This window comes from Branchiostoma floridae, chromosome 2, assembly GCF_000003815.2.
Source record: "Branchiostoma floridae strain S238N-H82 chromosome 2, Bfl_VNyyK, whole genome shotgun sequence".
NCBI lineage: Eukaryota > Metazoa > Chordata > Leptocardii > Amphioxiformes > Branchiostomatidae > Branchiostoma > Branchiostoma floridae.
In genome coordinates this window covers 26,075,077-26,099,814 of record NC_049980.1, presented here as the reverse complement: position 1 = coordinate 26,099,814, position 24,738 = coordinate 26,075,077, and the positions used below count along the sequence as shown (strand labels likewise).

At 42.5% G+C, this 24,738-nt stretch overlaps 4 protein-coding genes across 4 annotated transcripts; 3 read left to right on the top strand and 1 right to left on the bottom strand.

Annotated features, from left to right (window-relative positions):
* Window positions 1-2,573: 2,573 nt before the first annotated feature.
* Window positions 2,574-3,696, top strand: LOC118409580 (D-inositol 3-phosphate glycosyltransferase-like; the record flags this gene model as incomplete). Its single annotated transcript, XM_035810697.1, is given in 1 exon segment — window positions 2,574-3,696. A coding segment is annotated over 1 exon segment (832 nt), but the record flags the coding sequence as incomplete, so codon positions are not given.
* A 909-nt stretch (window positions 3,697-4,605) lies between these two features.
* LOC118403718 lies at window positions 4,606-9,653 on the top strand. The gene is made up of 7 exons (XM_035802501.1): window positions 4,606-4,865; window positions 6,417-6,489; window positions 6,904-7,164; window positions 7,437-7,499; window positions 7,728-7,790; window positions 8,076-8,141; window positions 8,440-9,653. Exons 2-7 carry the CDS (start codon window positions 6,474-6,476, stop codon window positions 9,621-9,623), a joined length of 1,653 nt encoding a protein of 550 aa, XP_035658394.1. The 5' UTR covers window positions 4,606-4,865; window positions 6,417-6,473; the 3' UTR covers window positions 9,624-9,653.
* Window positions 9,654-10,591: 938 nt separating this feature from the next.
* On the bottom strand, window positions 10,592-17,845 carry LOC118409504 (COMM domain-containing protein 10-like). The gene is made up of 8 exons (XM_035810567.1): window positions 17,607-17,845; window positions 15,532-15,622; window positions 15,106-15,216; window positions 14,585-14,656; window positions 14,035-14,118; window positions 12,220-12,327; window positions 11,639-11,698; window positions 10,592-11,256 (listed from the first exon to the last, which is right to left on the bottom strand). The coding sequence occupies exons 1-8, from the start codon at window positions 17,687-17,689 to the stop codon at window positions 11,215-11,217; spliced, it is 651 nt and encodes a 216-aa protein (XP_035666460.1). The 5' UTR covers window positions 17,690-17,845; the 3' UTR covers window positions 10,592-11,214.
* Window positions 17,846-17,967: 122 nt separating this feature from the next.
* Window positions 17,968-24,493, top strand: LOC118409503 (xaa-Pro dipeptidase-like). Its single transcript, XM_035810566.1, has 9 exons — window positions 17,968-18,263; window positions 18,824-19,046; window positions 19,547-19,725; window positions 20,420-20,598; window positions 20,921-21,109; window positions 21,385-21,485; window positions 21,834-21,977; window positions 22,349-22,468; window positions 22,701-24,493. The coding sequence occupies exons 1-9, from the start codon at window positions 18,064-18,066 to the stop codon at window positions 22,839-22,841; spliced, it is 1,476 nt and encodes a 491-aa protein (XP_035666459.1). The 5' UTR covers window positions 17,968-18,063; the 3' UTR covers window positions 22,842-24,493.
* Window positions 24,494-24,738: the final 245 nt, after the last annotated feature.

Genomic DNA, 24,738 nt, shown 5'->3' with positions numbered 1-24,738 from the left:
CTTGGCCACTGGGCCCGTCCGATGCCTCTTTTCGCCATCTTGGAAACTAGAAGAGTTTATTACGCGGTAGGGGTGACTTTTACAGATTTTGAGACGATTCCAGGGAAATAGAAGTAAAATAGGCACTTTGTTACATGAAAATAAATATATTATATATAAGACATAATGGCAAATGAAATATTTTTAATTTTAGATAACGTTATCAGTTGATAAATTTACGATGTAAAGTTAAGTGTCAGATGCACCTATGTGCAAAAAATAGACCGTTCCATACCCCATGCCGCTCGGGAGAAAGTTCTACTACTTCTAGCTGACACAAATTCAGTCGAACCGTGAAGCATGTTTGTCATAAGTGAATCCGACTGAATAAAATCATACATAGATGCATATGCCTAACTTAACAACTAGTGTTGGTGGTGGGTTTCATACAACAAACGGGCGTCAAAAAAGCGGCAATCCGAAAGGGACATAACGTTACCATCCTGGTTGGAGCTGCATCGTCATCGTCCCGTGTTCGAATCACGGGACGGTGCCTCGATCACGTTGGAACAGCCATAATGATCAGACAGGTACATTGTACCTGCTGGCTGAAAAAAATATAAGGTGAACAAACGTTGTTAGCTGTGCACTTCACGTGGATTCCGCATGGAGACCATGCCACGGTTCGCGTTTGTCGCCAAGCAAACTGGGGCACATGTACCCCGGGATACTTTTCTCGTATGATCATGATGTTTTTTCTACGTACAGAAGTTTGACGCTTAGAGGCCATATATAAAAGATGAAATAGAAGGTACCGATGGACAGCACCATCTTCATCCAAAATGAATAAATTCAATCCCATACATGTCCTTTGATAAACAATTATAACTTTATATTTTTCCGCGAACGTGAAACTGGTTCTTGGCCATTAACGTTAATCTGTATGTGGCCTAACGTTACAATACTACCGAAAACGTTATGTTTTGTTGCATTACAGAATACAAGTACTTCATACCCTGCTCCGTACTTTACAATGTTTAAAACAGCACTTTAGCTCATTACCTTATCTATTGTTTGATGCCCAATAGCATTTTCACCACAAAATGCTGTTTAAACAGTTCTTATAATAGTTATATCTTAAACCCGAAGCTTCAGATTTAGAGAAGAGGGTTCAGACCACAGAAATGAGATGCCTCGGTCAAACGGAGCTCAAAACCAACGAGGAAGCGGGGAAAAGAATTAGAAAACCCACTAGACCCAATGAAGATCTCTAACCCGCGGCCCCAAAAAACGCAAACTTGACGGTATGGCCAATAACTTGATGGTATGGCCATTGTATGTGTAGTGCCATAACGGTCAACCAGATTTTAGACAATTGGCAGCTAAAGTCATCCGGTAAAACTCTACGACAGACTCAAAATAGACGATTCTGTTAAAACCTAGGGCAGCGAATGTTGGGAATAGTATGTTTTCTCTCAACAGCTGTAAATCATACGCAGCCAACTACTCCATGGCCGTCATACCAGCATTGCTTACTTGTGACCTGTGGGCACATTCACCTTTGTTCCACCTGAATAGCTGCGATGTCATTCTATACTGCGGGTCTGTAAGGGGTTTAAACAACTATTGTTAACTTAAACTTTACTACACAATCAAAGGTAACTAAAAACAATCGTAACTTATCAAAATACGGCCATATTTTGTCCATACAAGCAAGGAGCTTTTCTGATATAAAAGCTCCTTGGTCCATATGAAGGTTCGCGTGCAGTTTTCAGACGGTTACATAATAAGTTACGACAGTGTCACGACAGCGTCCATTGTTGTCTCCTGTGTACAGGTGAAACCCTATCTGTCTAATTAGTGCGCATGTGCAGTGAAAGTAAAAAGGTGACATGCACTTTGATCTCAGTCAGTCTGCCGGAAGTGTTGCGATCTTCGGAAATGAGCACATTTTGCGCTTAAAGAAGAGAAATAACCTGCATGGAAGGTAAAAAATACCACCGTGACGATGTTTTCATTTCGACCTGTCTTCTATATCCTTCCTTCTTAGCACCTTTCTTGCTCTTGTTGGGACCAAAGCCCACCTGAAGTTAGTATCCTCTGACGTCGACATTTTTGTATCGAGAGAGTGCCTTGCCTCAGAGATAAAACATAAAGGTCATTATTATAGTTGATTTTGTCACCGTCTTGACATTGATTTGTTTCCTAATTATATCTTTATTTCTTTGACTAGCACACGGATCTGGAGGCCCGCCTCTGGTGCTGCTGATCAATGATGAGTATGGAACTAGGAAGGGCGGCATTTCCACCATCCACCGCGGGATGGCGTGCCTACTGGTTTCTAAAGGAGCCAAGGTCTACAGCACAGTCCTGGAAGCCACACAAGAGGACGAGGATGACGCGGCAGCTGATGGCGTTCAACTGATCTCTCCAACGACCTTTCAGGGTGATTCAAGACAGCCAGTGCTCGATTGGCTGACCTGGGACCACCGGAATCGTTACCCAAATCTGCCACCAAATGTAGGCTTCGTCGTCGGTCATGTACACATCACAAGCCGCGCAGCACGGCAGATCAAGGAGCTCCGCTTTCCTAACGCCAAACTCGTCCAGGTCACTCACGTGATTCCAGAAGACGTCGCACGCTTCAAGAGTGAAGAAAGGGAGTTGCGCATAGAAGAGGAGAAAGCAAGAATTCTGGATGACCTGGAGCATGCTGATGTGATAGTCTCAGTGGGCCCACGCTTGTATGACTATTACAAAAACGAGACAAGAGAAGAAGACCACCACCTGGAGTTTTTGCCTGAGCCGTCTGCCATCTTCCAGAACACGCAAGTGAAATATGTCGACACGAAAACGAAAGTGGTGCTGTCCGTTGGCAGGGTCAAGGGCGTGGAGAGGCTAAAAGGCTACGATCTGGTCGCGAAGTCCCTAGGTGAGGTGATCAAGGTTCGGCCTAACACCAAATGGCGAGCCCGGGGCATAAAGCGTGAAGATTTCCCAGAAAGCAAGGCAATCATCCAAGCCAATAAAGTTGAGTTCGTACCCTTCACTCCCCTGCAGTACGGCACCCAGGAAGATCTGTCCAAGGACATGCGGCAGGCCCATGTCGTCCTGATGCCGTCTCGTGCAGAACCATTCGGACTTGTAGGTCTGGAGGCTATCGCTGCAGGGGTGCCAGTCCTGGTCTCCAACAAGTCTGGTCTTGCCTGGTTCTTGGACCAAGATCCCGACTGGGACCGCCCCATTGTGGAGATTGCAGATGAGGACGACGACGAAGCCGCCAAAACACTGGCCAAGCGGATCATCAGGATCCTGAACAACGGGAGTAAGGAGTTCGAGGCTGCAAGAAGGCTGAAGGAGAGGCTTTTGGGCTCAAAATACTGGGTCGCGTCACACAACAAGTTTCTGGAGATATTCGGCCTTTAGGTCCTTTAGCTAACATCTTCCACCATCAGTGTATATGGGTTGCCTCAACATGGAGGAGGTATTGTCATCCACGTTTAAGTCTAGGTTTGTTTATGTGTTTCCTGTGAACCGTGAATATTTCGGATCGATTTCGACCAACTTCAAATTGAAGAATAACCTGGCTACATTTTGCAAAAATTAAGTATCTTTCTTTAATAGACCGTAGAAATGCAAAACATGATTTCTAGATTGAAAGAAAGTGTTAAATGTAAAAGTGTGAAAGTTGATTATGGGACATGAATAAACTCGATATTTGCACGATACCTGCGAGTCTCTGTGGTTTTATTTTATTCACATAATGTAGATTTTAGAGACTTTTCTTCTTTCTTCTTCTTGATTTGTAATTTTCCATGACATTTGCTTTCAAAAATAACTTTAAAGGGACCACCCTATAAGATCAATAAATAAATAAATAGAAATAACTTTCTTTCCAGTAGTATTTTGAAAATGCTTTCGATGATTGTTTATACGTTCAATTTCGTTACATCGTCAAATGGTAGCCTGGTATCCAAACTTATCATAGCTGCCGAGCCTATTCGTCCTTTCACGCATTGCGTGAGAGTAGGAAGGGAATAGGTGGCTCTGATAGGTTTGGATACATGGCTAGTCAAATGATGACAAGTCCGCACAGACACAAGATGTTTTGTATCCATGCAATATTTATTCATTGGTTTGACTGGACAGAATCTCGAAAATGTAGTGGCACGAAAAAGGTTAGACGACCCTAAAAACGCCCGGGTAGGACATCCCAGAATAAGGGTCGACTGACAAACAGATAAGGCCACTAGTAAGGTTTTGGCCAGCGCACCTGACCGGGATTGACCCCTACTCTCATCGATATTAAGCGTGAAGCATGGCTATTCTCCAACACGGCTATACGTCCCATCTGTGAAGCGGCCCCTAACCGTAACTAGGTACATGTTCACATCAGTCAGGTGTGGGGGTTCACGAGTGAGTTCGTGTCATGATGTTGTACAGCCCCCCCCCCCCGCTCCCACCAGCTCACCTGCTCCCAGGTTTCACAGCCGCACTGATTACCCGCCTATTGGTGTCTTTAACCTTTGTTCCACCTGAATGGATGGCGCGCCAGTGTACAGTGTGTATCGTGGCTGTGACCAGTCAACCATATCTGACAGTGTCGCCATGAACCATGTAGTATTTCTCTGCAGCGTAGGTGAATAAATAAGTTATAATCTTTACTTGTAAAGCCGCATAAGTTTGGCCTATGTGGTCAACTTTTTTCTGTTTTGGGCTCGTCAGTGTGAACTTTCGGGTATGGACACCCCTGTCACGGCCTCCTGCTTGCAGGTGAAAAACAAACACATTGATGCAGTGCGCATGTGAAGTGAAAGTAGACGGTTAAGTTTCACAAAGGCGCGGCAAGCTTTGGAACTGGGCACAATGTGTGTCTTCGCTACGTGGTGAGTACGAAATCTTCTTTCTTTTCAGCTCAGCTAAAGCTATATTGTAGCTATGTGCCACCTACTCCAGTGCCTTTACACTTCCATCAAACTCTTACTGACTCACGACGGTGGCGGCGCGATGCCAAGGTGGAGCGGGGTTTGGACAATGACATTTGGTGGAAAGTTGGCGAACAATGTACCAGAAATAGTGTGGCCTATCGAGAGGTCTGGGACGTTTGGGGTGCGAACTAATTGTGCCGAGTGGTCAGTATTTTAGGTTTCGGAGTTGGTCAGTATCGATGTTGACCGTCAGAACTAGCCTGGGGCTCCTTACACTCCCAGGCTACGTCAGAACTAAACGAAGCAGAAATGTAAGCACCTGAGCGGTCTGAATCACGGAAATATTTTACCAGTTCTCCTGTGTGTGTTTGGTGATGATTCTGATACAGATTCTGATTGGGTGTCGTTTAAGTCTCTAGCGCGTCAAAGACGAAAGAAGCCGACAGTGACCAAGGTTAGCACACTCAATGGGCCGATTTTCACGTCTTTTAAGACTGTAATTTTATACTGTACCTTGCCAGCGCGTCGGTTGCAATACCGTACCTCCGACACTGTTTACGTATGGGCTCCTTTTACCTGTCTGAATCAGGTGACGCTCAGTGCCACCATTCCTATTTACCTGCACTCGACTTTCACTTTTGGGTGACATGCCTGACTGTATTATGGGTGTCCATGATCATATGAAAGGAACCAATCAACCATAATTAATTGGTAGTTTTAGCAGTCCGAACCATCAAGTCGTTTCGATCTGTGATATAACAGCAGCAAATACCAAACTCTGCTTTAATATCAAAACACGAACATTGAACTTTGGACAGTGTGAACCTTGCTGTGCAAATGTTACTTGACGTATCGATAATCATTCCGTGAACAAATGGGTACGGTAATTACAATGTACAACAGTGGCGGCACAAGGGACAGTGCGGTCGCCACCCCACAAACATATGTTGAGGGCATCGCCCCCGAAAAGGTCAAGCTTTTGTATGATTTCACTTATAATGATAGAAATGTCATTTAACATTAGATTAGTCTACCAGCAAAATAAGCCCCTCAACATGCAGGAAATAGAGGGTCCAGGTCAGGGGGAGCATAGCCCCAGATCTCCTACCCCCTGGATTGTCTCGTGAAAATTCAACAACGTTCTACCACCCCCACCCCCATTCGAAATTTGCTACCTTCGCCTCCGACTTTTCTGAAAATAGAGTTGTTTTTTTTTCTGTTTGGCCTGAGTGTACAGATGTTGAGCAAAAACAAACAAATTTGTCTGCCTCGATCACACTTTCATTACCAGCAAGGGGCGATAGCGTAACCTCTACCGAAATCAGTCCATGATGGGTAAAATGGTGGCAATCTGTGTAATCTTTTCAACAAGTCAAAATTTGATTGAAAAAGGATATGGGCAAAATGCCACCTCAAAAGTGTTTGTGTTGGTACGAAATGGTGGACAAACGTTAATGGTAGAACCATCGCATGCCACATTTGATAATATTCAACCTTCTCTCTAAACAGTAGATCTCTGAACGTTTGTATCTACCGTATGGTCGAGACTGGAACAAGATCAGATGAATGATGTCGGACCAAGGTGAGACAATATGCGATTTCTGATACTCCTTCCAGCCTATTTTACTTTTTTAAATCAAACATTAGCAGGTACGAAATAAATATTGTACTTGCAATGAGTCATCCAGAACAAGCTACACCATCGGACAAAGCCAAACCATTCTTCCAATTCTCCAAGTATCCCATCACACCAACTATATCCTGTAACTTAACAATAGTGATTACGATACGTAGGTAATAAACCACCTACAGCCCAAACAAGAGATATTTCTTTATCATACACTTTCAAGGAAAGCAGGACACTCGAATGTTAGAAACATAGCATGGTCAGCCATTTAAATTTCACCTAGGGCCTTGATGGTTGAATTTCGAAGCTCAGAAAATGACCGTGAGACGATAATGTGACAAATTCAATTCCATTTCTTTTCGTTTTTAGACATTCCATTTAGGTACATCTACTTCATCAAGAACAGGGTCAGCAATAAGTGGAGGGATCTGGCCGGCTTTCTTGCCTTTGACACTCCAACAATCAATAACATCGCCGGCAGAAACATCGATGACATATCTCGTTGCGAAGACATGCTGGGGGAGTGGCGACTGCGGAAGGGACCCGATGCGACCATGGGGGTGCTGATGGAGGCTCTAACTGATGCAGAACTGGAGGGGATTGTGAAGGGTCTAAAGAAAAAATACCCAGGTATGAGCTTTTCAATTTCATTTTAATGAGTGAGGAAGATATTTACTCAGGGCAACGGTGATTGAACTGAGCGAAAGCAAGCACGTATACCTGTTATCACGCATGTCAGGTTAGGTTGCAACTTGCAAACATGTCTGAAACTTGGTCATTTCTTTTCCTTTAAATCTTCAAATCTCCAAAGATAAGGACAAATTCGACTGGGTATACGTAGCCTCGATACCAAAGACATGAAATACAATAATCTTGAAATCTACTTGAAACCTTTATAACAGAGTTGGAAAAGGAGCCGACGCCACAAGCTGGACCCATAGAGAGAGCTTTGAGGGAAGCTGCAGGTGAATTACTCTACAGATTTAACTAATGAATATCGGCAGAAAACTGTAAAATGGCATATTTTCAATCTATATCGTTTAATCTTTAAGTTACATTCGAACCACGAGAAATGTTATGTTCAGTAGGCGTCATTTATCGTTTGGGTATGGAGCAGTATGTTTTTGCACCAAACCCAAATATTCCGTATATGTTAAGAGTATACCTAATTGTCCGCACATTATCCTCCGCAGGACTAGCAGATGGTGCTGGGGCCGGAAAAAGGACAGGCGGTTCGGGCAAGAGGAGGATAACAGGTGTGTATTACTGGCTTGCTCACGCACAAGCACTTTATCATTTTTTGCGTTCATGAGAATTGCATTGCTTCTCCTATGATTTAAGCCAATTCTGTAGTTAGCAGGTCAGCATTCAAGACGCAGCATGGGGCTGTGCCTCTAAAAACAGTGTTAAAGACAGCCATAGCCATGTAAGAACAACAAAAGTAACGCAGCATAGCGCCTTTTCTAAAAATGAGGACCCCTGCCATCTTGGTCAATACCTTTCAACAGTGAACCTATGCTGAATTTACATTGTGTCTCCAGAAGCAGCAGAGTCTGACGGTAGTGGTGCTGGATCGGCAGCGTCTCCCAAAAGACGTCGGAAGAGCGGTAGGGACCATGAGTCAAATTTACATTTTTTTGTAAATTGATAGGGTGTCATTTATATTCTATTTCGTGGACTAACAGTCTATTAATCCATGGACTATGCTTTACCTTCAAGGCCAAGCAGAAACTTTTAAACATTAATCATGAATGACAAACAAAAACTCTCCCATGATTTCTGATCTGCCTTATTTAAAGATTTGACCGACAAGGCAATGAGTGCCCTGAGTGTATGTTACTGGACAAATAAAGTAAAAGTGAGGATTTTGTTTTTGAAGTTATATTTGATTTTGGTTGTTTTAAGGTTCGAGATCAAAGCCCGTGGTGCTGATGCTCAACGACGAGTACGGGACAAGGAAGGGGGGCATATCCACCATCCACCGCGGGATGGCGCGCCTACTGGTCTCTAAAGGAGCAGAGGTCTACAGCACAGTCCTGGAAGCCACAGAAGAGGACAAGAATGACGCGGCTACAGATGGCGTTCAACTGATCGTTCCAGCGACCTTTCCTGGTGATCCGAGACAGCCAGAGCTCAATTGGCTGACCTGGGACCACCAGAGTCGTTACCCGAAGCTGCCACCAAACATAGGCTTTATCATCGGCCATGTTAACCTCACGAGCCGCGCAGCACGGATGATTAGGGAGCAACGTCTTCCCGACGCCAAACTCGTCCAGGTCACTCATGTGATCCCAGAAGATGTCAGCCACTACAAGAGTGATGCCAAGGTGCTGACCATCGGAGACGAGAATGACAGCATCCTAGAAGACCTGAAGCATGCTGACGTGATATTCTCGGTGGGCCCGTTGATGTATGACTACTACAAGAGTCAAACAAGGCAACTGAAACCTCATTTCGAGTTTTTGCCCGAGCCATCCAACGTCTTCAGCACGACGGAGATGACATATGTCGACACCGAAATGAAAGTGGTGCTGTCCATCAGCAGGGTCAAGGGCGTGGAGAGGCTGAAAGGCTACGACCTTGTTGCGAAGTCCATGGGCATCGTATTCGACCGTCTACCGCACACAAAGTGGCGAGCCCGTGGCGTAACAGCTGAAGATTTCCCAGAAAGCAAGGCAATCATCCAAGCCAACGAGAAGAAAGGTAAATTCACTCCCCTGAAGTACGGCACCCAAGAAGATCTGTCCAAGGACATGCAGCAGGCCCATGTCGTTCTGATGCCGTCTCGTGCAGAGCCATTCGGACTGGTCGGTCTGGAGGCTATCGCTGCAGGGGTGCCAGTCCTGGTCTCCCACAAGTCTGGGCTTGCCTGGTTCTTAAGGAGCCAAGATCCGGATTTCGACCGTCTGATCGTGGAGATCGAAGATGATGATGAAGAGGCCGCCAAAACACTGGCCAAGCGGATCGTCAAGATTCTGACGGATGGGCACAGGGAGTTCCAGGCCGCAAGAAAACTCAAGGAGAAACTGCTGACATCCAAGTACTGGGAGGCGTCACACCGGCAGTTTCTGGATGCATTTGGCCTTTAGACTGTCTCTAGCGCTTCAAAGACCAACAAAGCCGACAGTGACCTAGGTTGTTATTAGCACGCTCGTATGGGGCTCAAATGTCATTTTATACCCCTCTACCAGATCTTTGCCTGGGGTGCACTCCTCTCTGTACCCCCATGTGATACGTTACTGTATACATGCTACTTACCATGAGTGCTAATGAAATTCAAGATGCTCTATTTTTTAACCTGTTGGAAAATATTAATCTAGCTTGGAGGACCACGTGCCTTTCCTTACATAGAAAGTTTAAACATCACATACTGTGCACACCCTTCTTTGGGAACTGTCACATCATGTTATCATGTGCACATCTCCTGTTCTTCGGAGCAATTACATCTCACATTTAGCGAGCTTGTAAGGTGCATAGATGTGCTTTGTTTTTGTTTTCAGCAGATTACTTCTTTGACAAATGTTACAGGAAATCATAGCTTACAATGTAGGAAAACTATGTGTTTTTTATTCATTTCAGAATATCATTAAAGGCTAAACTGCAGTAATCAGAAACTTTATATCATTCCCACTGATGTACTGTAAACATAGAAAATCGGTTGAGTAGAATATGACTGACTCGAATTGTCAAATCAATTTTTGATGATGCATCAGATTTTGGACAACATTCCTAAGGAACCATCAAGTTAATTCATTGTTAATCTTAACATGCATGATTAAGTGATCAACATCTTCCTAATTTGTCAATGCACAGTATTATCTGTGTATCTAATTACCTGGTTTTGTTTGCGCTTGTTTTATGTGTCAGGTTTGTTTGCTGGTGTGCTGTGGACTTTGATGATTTTTTAAATTGTTTGTATGGCCAACATTGGACTATTGGATTTTTCCTCTCCAAAGATGAAGACATAAATTTTGGAACAGTTCTAGATGTTGTTGCCAGGACTCTCTGGCAATAGTGCCATTTTATACAGAACCACTGGAAGATTTATTGTGAAGGCCGCAAGTTTTATTGTGATGTAATTCATTTGGATTGAATAAACATTCTAGTTGCATAATACTGAACTCTCTTTCCTTGACTTGATTTCCAACAAAGAATTGAGATCTTTTAAACAAGAAAAACATATACATGTGCAAACTGTAAGCACAAAGTGGAGATTTCAATTTCTTCAGGACATTTATTACCCCAAACTTGTTTCTCCCAACATAATCTTGGGTTGGAATGCCTGGTATTAAGACTACAAATATCAAACAACCAAGGCTTGAGTTGCTTTTCTCCTGTGATTTATCTTCAAAATTGAGATATATGAATTTCAAGATTACAAGATTTACTTTGATGGCAACACAATGAAGGAAACCACAATACTTTTTCATACATGTTACACATGCTTACAATATCCAGGGTTGAGGTGCCTGAACATTGGTATGTCTGTATTTAACACATTCAGTATTTGACACAATACTGAATCAACATTCAATTGTAACATTGCTATTCATGATCTCACAGTGAACCTTGATATTTGTAAGGACTAATGAAGTCACAGTTGAGTATTTATGTGGTAATTTACATACAATAAAATAAACAGGTTTATCTGAATTTCTGAAAGGGTGTACAAGAGGATTATCAGGAGCCAAGAGTGTCCAGCTGTTCTTGTATCGTCTCCAACTGTGGAGAACATACAACAAACAAAATTACAAATACACATGTATATACATAGTTAAATCTCTCTACATGTATCTATACCGAAGCCTTAAAGAAAATGGTGACTACTTAAGACAGGATTCTTAAGGTTTGCATTTATATTAGAAATAATGTAGAGACTACCAAAAGTAGTCGCATTGGCCAGGTGATCTTAATGCAAAGGTGGTCAGTAGTTCAGGTCCATATCAGACTAGAAATACTACATTATATCTTTGCTTTAAGTAACAGATTCTAAATGGAGTTTGACATAACAAGAGAAAACAGCTCATTCAGCAAGGAACAAAATAGAGAGAGGAAAAAGAAATGCAGCAAATAAGACAGACTGGCTACGTATACATGTACCTACCTGACTATAGAAATCATACAATTCATCATGAGTGAACTCCATCCGCACTTTTTCTCTTGTCTGCAGAAAGAGAAAGAAATCAATTGTTATTAAATGTCAACATGTGAACACCACGTCACCAGAACTCATTTCTTCACACAGATTTGGCAACCAGCTACAGGTTTCCATAGTCTACTGTAGGAGCCTTCAATCTAAATGCAGACCCCACTTACCACCTAAACCACTGACTATGTGTGAAACAATCGCGGATGACAGGCTGAATAAGAGCTTGAAACAGAAACTATGCAGCTCCAAATGTCTTAAAGGAATGATTATGATGCTAACAATGTCAGTTAGCTGAGGAATGAATCCACTCAACCGTATACATTTGTAAAACAGTCACTAGTGTTTCAAGCCAAATGTTGGTGAAAAAATTATCTACAGCATTCTATGTGGCAATAGTTTCAAATGTGCTGTACAATGCAAGGTGAAAGAAAATTTTTATATGACAGCCACTAGCATGTAATCATGCTCACAAAGATGAAGATTGCATCATGTATGTACAAGTTTACAATTCAAACAGCAGAAAAATGCCAACTCACATCATCATCATGTCTGACTCCCAACTCAAACATGGCGTTGGGCAGCTTCATCTTAGTCTGTGATGCCTGGGCCATCTGTAGGTTCAGTCTCCAGTTCACTGACTCTAACTGTGACAGGAAACAGTGTTCGTGTTAAAGCCATACTGTACTCCAGAGGAGAGTGTTATTTTCTAAAAGACCACATCTTTATGTACACAAAATCAACTAAATGTGTAACAATTAATCACAGATGAACAAATTAAGGGACCATTTATAATCCAGTAACTGGGTATTGCCCCTTCAGGGCTGACGTCACAGTTGAGCTGCGCGGTAGAAGGCCCAAAATGGGAAGACGATTTGGGTGTGACTTAAAATCCTTTAAAATCTTCTTTTTCCTTGAAGATTTTGGCTCAACCTGTAGATTTTTTGTGATAGAAGGAACATATAAGGTCTAATCTTTCTCATTTGTGTCAAAATTTGTTCAGTTTAGCAGTCTAGGTGGAACGAAGAAGGATTTTAGTTGTTGTGTCATATTGGTGGTATCAGGAGAAATCTGGGGTCAAAGGTAAGCGGGGATTCCTCGGAGTTTGAGGTGGTTAACCCTCTGTTTTCTTTTAGTTTTTACAAAGATGACCCTTGTGGCTGTCTGGTGGAGAATTTTTTAAAAGATTGAAATGCATGATGGGAATAATGCCTTAACTATTGGTTCCTATGGGACAATTACTAAAGTTCCAGGTGAATTTTGAGGTCAAATGAATAGTAGAATTAGGTTGCTAAGAATGAAAAATGATGAACAACTAGTCACACACATGCTGCAAGCATTGTTTTTAAGATCGGACCTCGATTTCTTAAGAGCTGCCACTTTTTATGAAGGCCCTTTTTTCAAGCCTTAAGTATGTGTTTCAATAGGATAATTGACAAAGATCAAAGCCCATTTTTTTACCAAAAGCAAATGGGGCATAAAGCTACTAAGGCTACAAGTTGTCAAACAAGTATCCAGAAACACATTGCAAAAGTGATTTTCAAGCTCAACCAAATATTTCTTAAGAGCTGCCAAGTTGAAGTTTGTCCAATGGTTGTTCACATTATAATGTGTTACACCTGGCTGTAATTTAATTGGAGGGTACTCGGGGGGTTACTGCTTTATAATGCAACTGCTCTCTTGTCCAAGTTCAATGTCAAGTGGTCGATACAATTACATTTTGAGATTCAGAAAAATATTACTAGCAGAACTGGAACACTCTCCCCTGGAGTACAGTATAGCTTTAACACTAGTTCTGTATGTTTACTGTCCTGTTCACGGACTACATGTACATCTGGGCAGGAAACAGGGTTTGAGTTTTATATAGTGCTGTATGTTGCCCCCCTACATCACCCCTTGCGGGGCTTTTTGGTAGTATTTAAGAAGAAGACGTATGTGTGACACCCTGTTTTTCTTTGAAACCCCTAAGAATTAGCATCAGTTTTTTAAGAAGTTTGCTGCTAAGAATGGAAAAAAGTGCATCTATTTGCTTACTTTATTCTGGCAGGTTGCCTTGATTCCCATTTTGCATTGACCAAACTAACAATATACTGATCCCACAGCCTTGCCTACATCAGTCAAAATGTAGAAATGTAGAATAAAAACATATACATAGACACACTGTGTAATTGACAAGTTGACAGACATGCAGCCACTTTCTAATTGATAGAAATGATAACTGCCATTCTGTCATTGGCTGGACTGCTAATTGTGATGGACAGTCAGGATCACCCTATTACACAAAACAATGTATGTACATACACATCATGGCACAGGTAGCCATGATTGATTGGAAGTAAACCTCCCCTACTCACCTGGTCAGGAGCCAGAGTTCTCTTCCTCAGCTTCAGGATCACCTCCTTACCGTTGGCTGACCACGCCTTCACAAACACAGATATCTACAGGGACACAGAAGTACATAGAACTGGAAAATACGATCATGAACCAATAGTCTCCCTGTACTCTGCTTATGTATGTCAAAACTGGTAGATACATACCTTTCCAGCAACTTTCTCTAGTAGTATTGCACAATGTAAGAGTAGGGTGTTTGGTTTAAAGCCCAGAGGTCCTGGGTTTGAGTCCCCTGTATGCTCCAATGTTGTGCCTTAAGGTAAGGCACTCAACTTGAATCTTTCCATTTCACACAGTGAGTTTGTCTTAGGGACTTTCATTGGATAAAGGACATTAAATGGAGGTCCCATGTTTGAGGACAGCCACACCTTGAGAACATAAAGAAACCAACCATATTTATTGAAAAAGAGTAAGGATCCTTCAAGGTATGAGTGGGTCAATTATATCTGTTTGGTGTAAACACAAGTGCAGACACCAATACAACCTGTTACCACATGACATCCTTGTTCCTACCTTATCTTCCTCTAGCTGGATGTTCTTTAGTTGTTCTTCCAACACAGCTGGTTTGGCACTGTGGTATGCAGCCTGGACAGGGACACAAGTCAGTAACTTAGTAAGGTTTCAGGGTTGGCTAAATTGGCATTTTGACTTTCCATTGTTTTCTTATTAATGAATTAAGAAAGAATGGAACTGTAACGAATATTGATAGATCGGCATAAAAGAATTCTAAATCTGATTTTTGGGGCCATATGGATGACGTCATCAGGTTTTATTGCCCCCAAACATTATTTTTTCTATGGGAAAATACAGCACTTTGGTACATACGACTGCAATGAAACTATGTTTTTCATGTGCATAATGATGAAGACAGTTGTTTCAAGGAAAGACAGTTGTTTGTAGAAGCAAAACAGACTTATTTTAGGTAAGCTGATGAAAATTTGTTCTATTTCTAATGTTTTGATAGTATTGTCATAAGTAGTGCAGAAAGTCTACTCATTGCAGTCTGAGGACATGCTATTGGTTTGTTTGTTTACCTGTTCCAAGACGAAGGCTGTTGTCTCTAACACCAGCTGTAGATCGCCCCCCTGCAGCCCCAGGGCCTGCTGCAGCATCTCCTCCTCCTCCTCAGAAAAGGACCGATCATCCTGGGAACAAGCCAGAAGAGATTTAAATAGTGCTCATCCTGGGAACAAGTCAGAAGAAAATTGGACATTGCTCATCCTGGGAACAAGCTTAATTATTAATTAAGTCAGCAGAAATCTAAATGTTGTGCATACTGTGATGTTGAGCAGAGAAGGGAAACAATCTAAAGTTTGTGTGATCTGGTCCTTGTTTACTGGTGATAGTCACAGCCTAAAGACTAGCTTTTTAACTTTTCCTTAAATGCAGCCTAGTATATAACAAAGTATATAATGGTTTATAACAAAGCCTGTCAGGGCTAAACAGGAAGCCGGTCTCACTCTGAGATGGAGCTTCTGAAGGATCCTCTGCAGGAGCCTGGGGAACTTGGCTGCATCCAGCTGGTTTATCAGACTCACAGCCTTCTTTATACTGAGAGGACAAACACAAGGAAATACATTGTATTACTGCATGGACTGTTAGTACTTGTGTAACACGTGGTATTAGCTAGCAGCAACAACATTAATTCAAATGTAGCATAGACTAACCCACATGCATAAAGAAGAGACCTCTGGAGAAGATGTTAGACTGTTGAAGAGGGATTGAATGAATAAACCATCAGAATGTCTATGCTTGTTGTTATTCACTTGGACTACAACACAGTGTTTGAAGAGCATTGAAAGACCAGGCCGGCTTCATTTTGTTTGTACCAAGAACATTAGCCCTTCTTTGTAGAATATCCTGGATTGTATAGTCAAACAAGAGGGTCTGCATGCCTTTTTCCGTTAAGTGTTACGAGCCATTTTAATTCACTGTTAATCGTTACCGACCTTCTCTAATTTAACGTTAATCGTTATCGGTATATTCTTCGTGAAGCGTTATTGGTCGTTTTAATTCAACGTTAACCGTTATTTGTTATCCCGAATTCACCGTTAAGCGTTACCAAGAAATTCTTCGTAACCCGTTATACACACGAAGTCTAATGCCAGATAGAACCCCTGAGAATGCAGGAAATGGCGTTTCAAAGGGTCCAGATTTCAAAATTTTCTCCTAGCCTCCCGGCCTTTGGCTCGGGACAGGGTAAAATATGTTGCGGAAGCGTCGCCCTCAAAAACATTATCACTAATACAGATTTCAGTATCAAACTTAGCTTAGTTTCGGGCAAAAAGTACTCCTAGAATGCTGAAAATGAGGTTTCTCCGGACCTTCCTTGCAACGGCTGGCGCCTTTGGCGCTCACGATGACATGGTAAAATATGTTAGGGGCGCGGGTAGGCGTAAAAAACTTTTCTCTCTAAAAAAATGTCATCTAATTTAACTTCGTCTTACAGCAAAATGTGTCCTTCAAAATGCAGTAAATGGCGTTTCAGACGGTCCAGATTTTAATTTTCCTGGACTTATATTGCAACGTCTCGTGCCTTCTGAGCTCGAATCGAAATGGTAAAATATGTCGGGGGCTCTGGGGGTGGAGGCCAAAGCTATAATCATTGTGTATTTTGATGAAAATGTCAAAATCAACCTAGCTTACTCAGTCACTGAGTCAGCAAAATTTGCCGAAAATGCAGGAAACAGCATTTAAGAGGGTCTTGATTTCAAAATTTTCCTGGGGGAGCATACCCTTCGGCGCTCCATGTGATGAAACAATAGTTCAATCCCCCCATAAGAAATTTGCTGCCGCCGTCTATGTGGCGGGACGGGAACTATGCCTCCGTCAATCTAAAAATGTCATGGACAATGTTCCTGTCATTCCTCCGGGTTCTGGGCACCTTTTGCTTTGTCATAATTTAGTCGGATATTTTCCCCCATTGATAACATAAGGCTAGCGTTGTATGAATAGGAATGCACGTCAATGTTACTTTCAACGGTGTTATGTTTTGTAACTCCTTCTGAATTTACCGTTATGCGTTACCGGACCTCCTGAATTTACCGTTAACCGTTATCGGCCCTCCTGAATTTACCGTTAACTGTTACCAAGACCCCCCATGCAGACCCTCAAACAAGTATCGCTGGCCATCTGAAAATATTGAAAAGTGAGGCCACTTTTTTTATGGCCACTATGATCATTTTCCCAATAGACCTAAGCAGCGCGAATCATTACTACAGTGGCTATCTGTGTACTGTGATATTTTTCAGTAGTCACTATGGACACACAGCTTTGAGTATGTTTAGACCGACGATAGCGGTCGCTTAGATAGGAAGAGGAAGGGGTTTGACCGGGACTGCATCTTGCCTCCGGTTTCCTGATAAGGGAGCGTCTGTGAAGTCCTCTGTTTCATAGCCGCTATATCAATTTCTAGAACTTTTCTACCATCAATACTGTTCCTAACTGATCCCCAATGCTACCACTTGATCTGAAAACAAAAATAACATCAAACAAAGTCAATTTGAGAGAGCAAACGACGAAAATTGGCCCTTACTTCGCTGTAGCTGTGAACATCAGCGCCATCTTGTCCCAGGCAACCTTTGACCTTTGTACCACCAAACTTTTGATTACGCACATGGTGTGTCCGTAGTAAACAGCGCACACCTGGAGGAACAGGACAATATAGATTCCAATCAAGTGTTTGAGAAAACACTGTTCGCAAATTTGCAAGAGTTGGGGGAAAGTAATTTTGCCACGTTGGTGTTATTTGAACTTCCTGTCCCTCCCCCTTCCCAGTTGTTAGCCTCGTTTGCAGACCCGCGCAGGGGTTTTTTACCTTATATTTTCTGTCTTGCTATTTAGTCATTTTTTAACATATACTGTATTTAGGACAAAGAGTGCAATAGAAGAAAGCGACAACCACAAAACAGTCCACAGCCAGCTGCACACGACAAAATATGAGCTGTGTTCTGAAGCCTGCAACATAGACCATCGTTCTTTTCTCGTGCAAGATGGCGACTAGTCGTGCTGAAGCGGCGTTCTGTCTCGGGCAGCAGTGCCTGTCCGTGCCGATGGCGATGTTCGCCGACAACCGGCGGCGGCTGTGCGAGCGGCTGCGGCGGAACGACAAGGTTCCGGACGGGTCGTACGTCCTGCTGCAGGGCGGGGAGAGCCAGAACCTGTACTGCAGCGACAAGGAACTGATCTTCCGGTAGGGTCACGTCCTGCCCCCCTCCCCCATGTGGGATTGTTTCCAGATGTTGTTTTCGACTAAGGGACTGTCACTGTGTGTCACTCTACAGTAAGTTAGATAGAGATGTATGACAGATCAAGAATGTGATGATGGTACTCCCACCAAAACCGACAATGAAACTTAACGAAACGGCATCAAAGCTGTCGCTCCTTCCACCGATGAGGTTTTCTTTGTGTGTGATGGTTTGTTTACTACTACTACTAAGTTGGTTGTTTGGAGAGGTAGCTGATAACAGCCAAACAAGTAAACAGAAAAAACATTTTAATGTATAATGTAATAATGTATTCATTCCTTTTTTTCAAGTCAGGATTGTTTTCACGCTAGTTGTTCCAATGACAAAGTGCCATTAATTTTATTACAATTTACAATGTATTATTGATGATTAACGTTAATTATGCAGTTTCCTGTTAAGCTCCCAAATGACAGTTAGACCGCAACTAATTTAACAATCATTTATTACTTTTTTTTGTCGTACCCTTGACATATGCATATACTATTACTTTGTGCTCCCCTCCCAGCCAAGAGTCGTATTTCCACTGGCTGTTTGGTGTTCTGGAGCCGGGGTGTTACGGCGCGGTGGAAGTCGCGACGGGAAAGGCGTCTCTCTTCATCCCGAAGCTCCCGGCAGAGTACGCGGTGTGGATGGGGAAGATCCACCCTCCGGAGCACTTCCGTGACAAGTACGCCTTCGATGATGTGTACTTCACCTGCGATATCGCACAGGTCCTCGCTGATAAGAAGGTTGGGATAAACATTGCTAGCTTGTCTTAACAACTACAGTAGAGTGCTTTACATGATATTTCTCTCTGTTGTTTCCTCCTTAGGTCCAGCAATGCATTTGGTTGTACTGCAGGTTCTCAAATACAGTACATATAAAATTACTCCCTGTCAATAATGCAGAACTGGAAAATCAATATTTAAAATAGACTCTTATAGCAAAAGTACAGTGTGTATACATACAGTCACACAGTTGCAGGGAGTGAATGTTGCCAATTGCTGGCATTTTTGTTGGACACTTGTATTAAGTTGTGGACTACTCTTCAAAATGAATTTTTGTGAACATATATGCAAGACGTTGATCTCTGGTGCCAAGAGTTGGCCCAAGACCAATTAAAGACAAGTGTTGCAAACTGCGGAAGAGCAGCTTTTCAGTTAGCTGTCACTAGTCTTATTTTTACAAGAATGTTCCTTCTGCTGGAGTGAGCTACATTTCTGAACATCAAGTTTTACATTCCCTCCAGCCGGCTGCGCTTCTGACCCTCCTTGGCGTGAACACGGACAGCGGTACCACGTGTCGCGAGGCGGCTTTCGACGGGATCAGCGAGTTCAACGTGAACAACAAACTGCTGCACCCCGAGATCATGGAGTGCCGCGTTATCAAGTCCCCCATGGAGATAGAGGTGCTCAGGTACACCAACAGGTGAGTTCATCATGTGTGCTGACACAACAGTGAAAGTGAAACTGAAAGTGAAAGGTGTGTTGTTATACCTACATGTAAGGTTTACAGGTACACCAACAGGTGATCGTGAGTTTTATCATGTGTGCTGATTATCAGAACAATAGGTGAAAGTGAACATTGAAAGTGAAAGGTGTTGTCTACATGCTAGGTGTACAGGTACACCAGCAGGTGAGCTTGTGATGTGTGCTGATATATCAACACAACAGGTGAAAGTGAAACTGGAAATGGAAGGCATGTTGTTCTACCTACAGGCTAGGTGTACAGGTACACTAACTGGTAAGTTTGTCATGTGTGTTGATCTTATCAACACAACAGGTAAAAGTGAAATGTGAAAGTGAAAGGTATGTTGTGATACCTACATATTAGGTAGACAGGTATACAGGTACACCAACAGGTGTTTCCGACAGGTTTGCTGTTATCTCTATAGATGAACTGTACAGGTGCTCAGGTACACTTAACAGGTGGATACGACAGGTGAGTCATGCAGGTGTGCCGTACAGGTACTCAGGTACACCAGCAGGTGAGTTCAATATAGTATCTTTAGGCAAGCTGTACAGGTACACCAACTGGGGAGTCTGACAGCTGCGCTGATATGCCAGCAGGTGAACTATACCAATCCATGGCTGATATTCTGTCCTTCTTCTTGCCATTCCAGGATCAGCAGTGAGGCTCACAAGGAAGTGATGAAAGCCATCCGGCCGGGCATGCATGAGTTTGAGCTGGAGTCACTGTTCCAGCACTACTGTTACAGCAACGGGGGCATGAGGCACGTGGCCTACACCTGCATCTGTGCCTCATCCAACAACGCTGCCACATTGCACTATGGACATGCAGGTTAGTCATAAACCTACTACTGATAGTTATTGTGTTATAGTAACATGAGGCACATTTCACTTCTGTATCTGTGCCTCTTCCAACAACGCTGCCACATTGCACTATGGACACACAGGTGAGCCTAAAACCTACTTCCGCCACAGTTATTAACATTATATATCGAGGCCTTTGGTTTGTAAAAGATATTATTACCTGTTATTTCCAGGTGCTCCTAACGACCGTTGATTAACGATGGAGAGATGTGCCTGTTTGACATGGGTGGGGAGTACTACTGTGGCATCACGTTTTGTTTGTAACAAATATCGTTACCTGTTATTTCCAGGTGCTCCTAACGACCGCCTGATTAACGATGGGGAGATGTGCCTGTTTGACATGGGCGGGGAGTACTACTGCTACACCTCAGACATCACCTGTTCCTTCCCTGCCAACGGGAAGTTCACGGCCGACCAGCGGATGATCTACGAGGCAGTTCTGCGCTCTAATCGTGCCGTCATGGCCGCCTGCAGGCCAGGTATTTAAGTTGGTCACCTGTTAATTATGCCTTCTGTCAAGATTTTTAGTATTCAGTACTATTTAGTTGAAAGTCGGAAGGATGACAGCATGAGAAATAATCCAATATTCACCAGTTTCCACTTAAGATTCTGAAGTCAAAATGAATCTCAACTGCACTATTGTTTCTGCAGGAATGTTGTGGCAAATCATGTCAGAGTATGTTTGTCTGCAGTGTAAGGGTGTTGCCTGTTTCGCTGGTGTGCCTGTGATGTAACGATGATGTTGTTTCCGCAGGCGTGTCGTGGCCGGAGATGCATCGCCTGTCAGAGCGGGTTCTACTGCAAGAGCTGCGAGACGGCGGGCTGCTGCAGGGAGAGGTCGACGACATGATGAAGGTCAGAGGTCATAGATCCCACATATGACCTCTATAGAGATGGAAAGGCACTTCTTACTGTTTCCAAAAGTAAAACAGCCGAAAGCATTGGACACATGGGGACATTTTGTTTCCTTTTGGCAAACAGCAATGCTACTTATGAATGCAAATTTTAGTTAGTCTGTATTAAAGTGTTCCTAATAGAACTTGAACTAGGTCTTGGTTGGAGAGGTACTTTAGCCTTAGAAAGGTTGCAACTATCAATCTCTTTGTGCACATATCCTCAATTTTCTTCTGCAAAAACATGCTTTAAGATAAGGTTTAAAGAAAAGCAACATGCCTCAATGACCCCTCTCACCCATACATGTAGGTGCACCTGGGTGCAGTGTTCATGCCCCACGGACTGGGCCACTTCATGGGCTGTGACGTGCACGACGTTGGAGGCTTCCCAGAGGGGGTCGAGCGCATCAACGAGCCGGGAATACGCAGCCTTCGCACCACCAGGGCACTGGAGGTGAGGGGTCGGGGGTCAAGGTACAGGGGTCAGGGGTGTCTAGATGCACAGTGTTAGTGAAGGATCTGCAGTCTTAGAAAAGAGCAGGTACATCTGTGCAAAGGTGAATCTTTCCCACTGCACACATATGTATGTGCAATGTACATGTAGGATCCACTTCTGTTACAACCAGACTCTGACAAGGAGTATAGTTACCTGTCAACTTAACTTTTGTATTATAGACTCTGGTTGAAGGAATGGTCCTGAACACTGACGCTTGTTGACCTTTATCCTACAGGAAAGAATGGTCCTGAATGTCGACTCTTGTTGACCTTTATCCTACAGGAAGGCATGGTCCTGAATGTTGACCTTTGTTGATTTTTATTCCCCAGGAAGGAATGGTCCTGACGATCGAGCCTGGCTGTTACTTTATCCCTGCACTTTTGGAACCAGCACTGCAGAATCCAGAACAGGCGCGCTTCTTCAACACAGAGGCCATCCAACGCTTTCAGGTGGGGCCTAGTGGATCAAAATTGTAACTAGGCTGTGCAAGGATGTTATTGATTTGTTTCTTTTCTTTTTGCTATTCTTAAAGAACTCAAAACTACTGAAATGTTCAAGTTGGAGCCAAGAGAAATGAATACACAGATAATGGATCAGTAAGCCACATAGTAGACTACATCCAGCAATATGAGTTGAATATCTATCTTGGCAACCCAGTAATATTACCCCATTGTTGCCCAGGGCACTGGTGGCGTGCGAATTGAAGACGATATTGCCATCACTGCCGACGGCTGCGAGCTGCTGACCTGCGTCCCACGTACGGTTGAGGAGATCGAGGCACTGATGGCCGAGGGCAGGAGGGAGCCCTTGGCAAGCAAGTAGGGAGACCCCCCTAACAACTCTGTGGGGAGACCATGGCTACTGCGGTGTGATACCGTAGTTATGGCAGAAAGTGTTAAGAGTAAAAAAAAAAAATTGTGCTTAAGAAATTATTATCTGCTTGTTTTACTTTGTTGCTGAATGATGAATGGACAGCAGAAGAAGCCTGGTACATTCCTGCCTTTTTAAACGTTATAGACAAAATCAAATATGTTTCTAATCCTATGTTAAGAAAGGAAGCGATATCTAATTGTTGCCAGAAAACTATAAAAATTTAAGAGAAATCTAGTGGAATATAGTGCCTTATATTGTAAGTTTTATGGCTGATGTTTTCAAATATATGTGTCTGATAAACCCACCGACTTTATATTGGCCATGATGAAGTTAGATCATATTCTGATGATGTTTAAAGTTCAAACCTAATGATTGATTGTCACTAATACCAAACTAGAGCTAAGGAAACAAGAAAGCTTCTGAAAAAAGCTGGCCGGTGCATATTTTGGAAAAAGCCTGGATGTTAAACAAAATCACATGAAAAAAAGAGTTTTTAAACATCGAATTACTGAATTGGTCTGTCTTCTATTAAAAAAACATTACATGAGATTTGTCTAACAAAGAAAAAAAATTGTTACAAGTGGGGTTCGAACCCACAGTCCACGGCTGCAAAAGCAAATCACTATATCCACCCAGCGCGTAGACCGCTCCGCCACGCTGGCTGATTGCGTAATCGTGCGTATAGAAGGGCTATAAGAAAAGTTTGGTTAAATTGACCGATCCATGCATCCATGGTTGAACTAACTGCTTCTCTCGCCTCTAAGCAGGTGCTACGCATCGGCAAAAAATGTGCATCTGATTATGGTCCTGAAAAAATTAGATAGGAATTATCTTTTTACAGATTTAAGCTGAAGTGATCCAACAAATACTCTTTACAGTGTAAAGCTGAAATTTATCAGTATACTGGTATTTTCACAAATTCACATGTTGTAAGTACATGTATATACAGATACACATTGTACAATCACAAATGTCAATTTCAAGCAAAATGAGTATATAACACATGAGGAAAACAATTCTGCAAAATTTTTGTCACTTAGATAAAAAGATAAAGCAAAATTTCCCAAGCCAGCGCTTACAATCAACCAAAAAAGGCTTTTGCTAGGGTCACAGTGGAAACACAGCATTTTTTCTTAGTCCTTGCTAACTCATATGCATGTTATTCCTTGTCACTTAACAGCTAACCAACATGTTGCCTTTCATAGATGTCTTGTTGGGATTAGATAACAGAGACCTGTTTCTGAATCAATGGATCCCCTCGAATAGCAGCACAATGTGCTATATGACATGCAGCATGGGTCATCGTATTTCCTCTGGTAGTATTGTTAAAGTTATTAACTTTAACAATACTACCAGAGGAAAACTTATGGTTGTAATTGCAAAGTTACAATTGAATGTGCCTAATTCCTGTGTTCATTGTTACCTTGATACCTTAGGTGTACAGAACATTAACTGTAATGTCAGCAATTAGTGTTACCAAATCACTAACTGATAAAAAAAGTCAAAGAAATATTTGCTTCTGTGCAATTATTTTGATCACCAATATTAATACTACTATTGATAGCAATATGTGCCAAATAAAATTGCCTATCTGATGATAATGTTGTCATTTGTCTGTTTTCTTTTGACTTTCCTGTTGAAAAGCAATATCTTCTTCAACTGGATACCCATGATTATATGTTGGAATTAGAATTAACATATGAAAATAAGCATGTATTTTAGATTATTTATACATCGATTGATGTATTTGTAAGTTATGAATTTCTGTGAGATATAACCACGTAATTCTGCCATTTGACTGTTAGGTATTTTGATTTCCAATATAAAACCCATCATCATAATCGAA

Bases quoted from the DNA above. Each gene is read 5' to 3' on its own strand.
- LOC118409504 (XM_035810567.1), bottom strand. From the start codon at position 17,689: ATGTGCGTAATCAAAAGTTTGGTGGTACAAAGGTCAAAGGTTGCCTGG. The intron at 12,328-14,034 runs GTGAGTAGGGGA...TTCCTGTCACAG, and splicing joins GAACTCTGGCTCCTGACCAG to TTAGAGTCAGTGAACTGGAG. The intron at 11,257-11,638 runs GTAGGTACATGT...TGTTCTCCACAG, and splicing joins TGTATGATTTCTATAGTCAG to TTGGAGACGATACAAGAACA.
- LOC118403718 (XM_035802501.1), top strand. The intron at 7,500-7,727 runs GTGAATTACTCT...TATCCTCCGCAG, and splicing joins AGCTTTGAGGGAAGCTGCAG to GACTAGCAGATGGTGCTGGG. The intron at 7,791-8,075 runs GTGTGTATTACT...TTGTGTCTCCAG, and splicing joins GGGCAAGAGGAGGATAACAG to AAGCAGCAGAGTCTGACGGT.
- LOC118409503 (XM_035810566.1), top strand. From the start codon at position 18,064: ATGGCGACTAGTCGTGCTGAAGCGGCGTTCTGTCTCGGGCAGCAGTGC. The intron at 19,047-19,546 runs GTTGGGATAAAC...CATTCCCTCCAG, and splicing joins AGGTCCTCGCTGATAAGAAG to CCGGCTGCGCTTCTGACCCT. The intron at 21,978-22,348 runs GTGAGGGGTCGG...TTTATTCCCCAG, and splicing joins GCACCACCAGGGCACTGGAG to GAAGGAATGGTCCTGACGAT.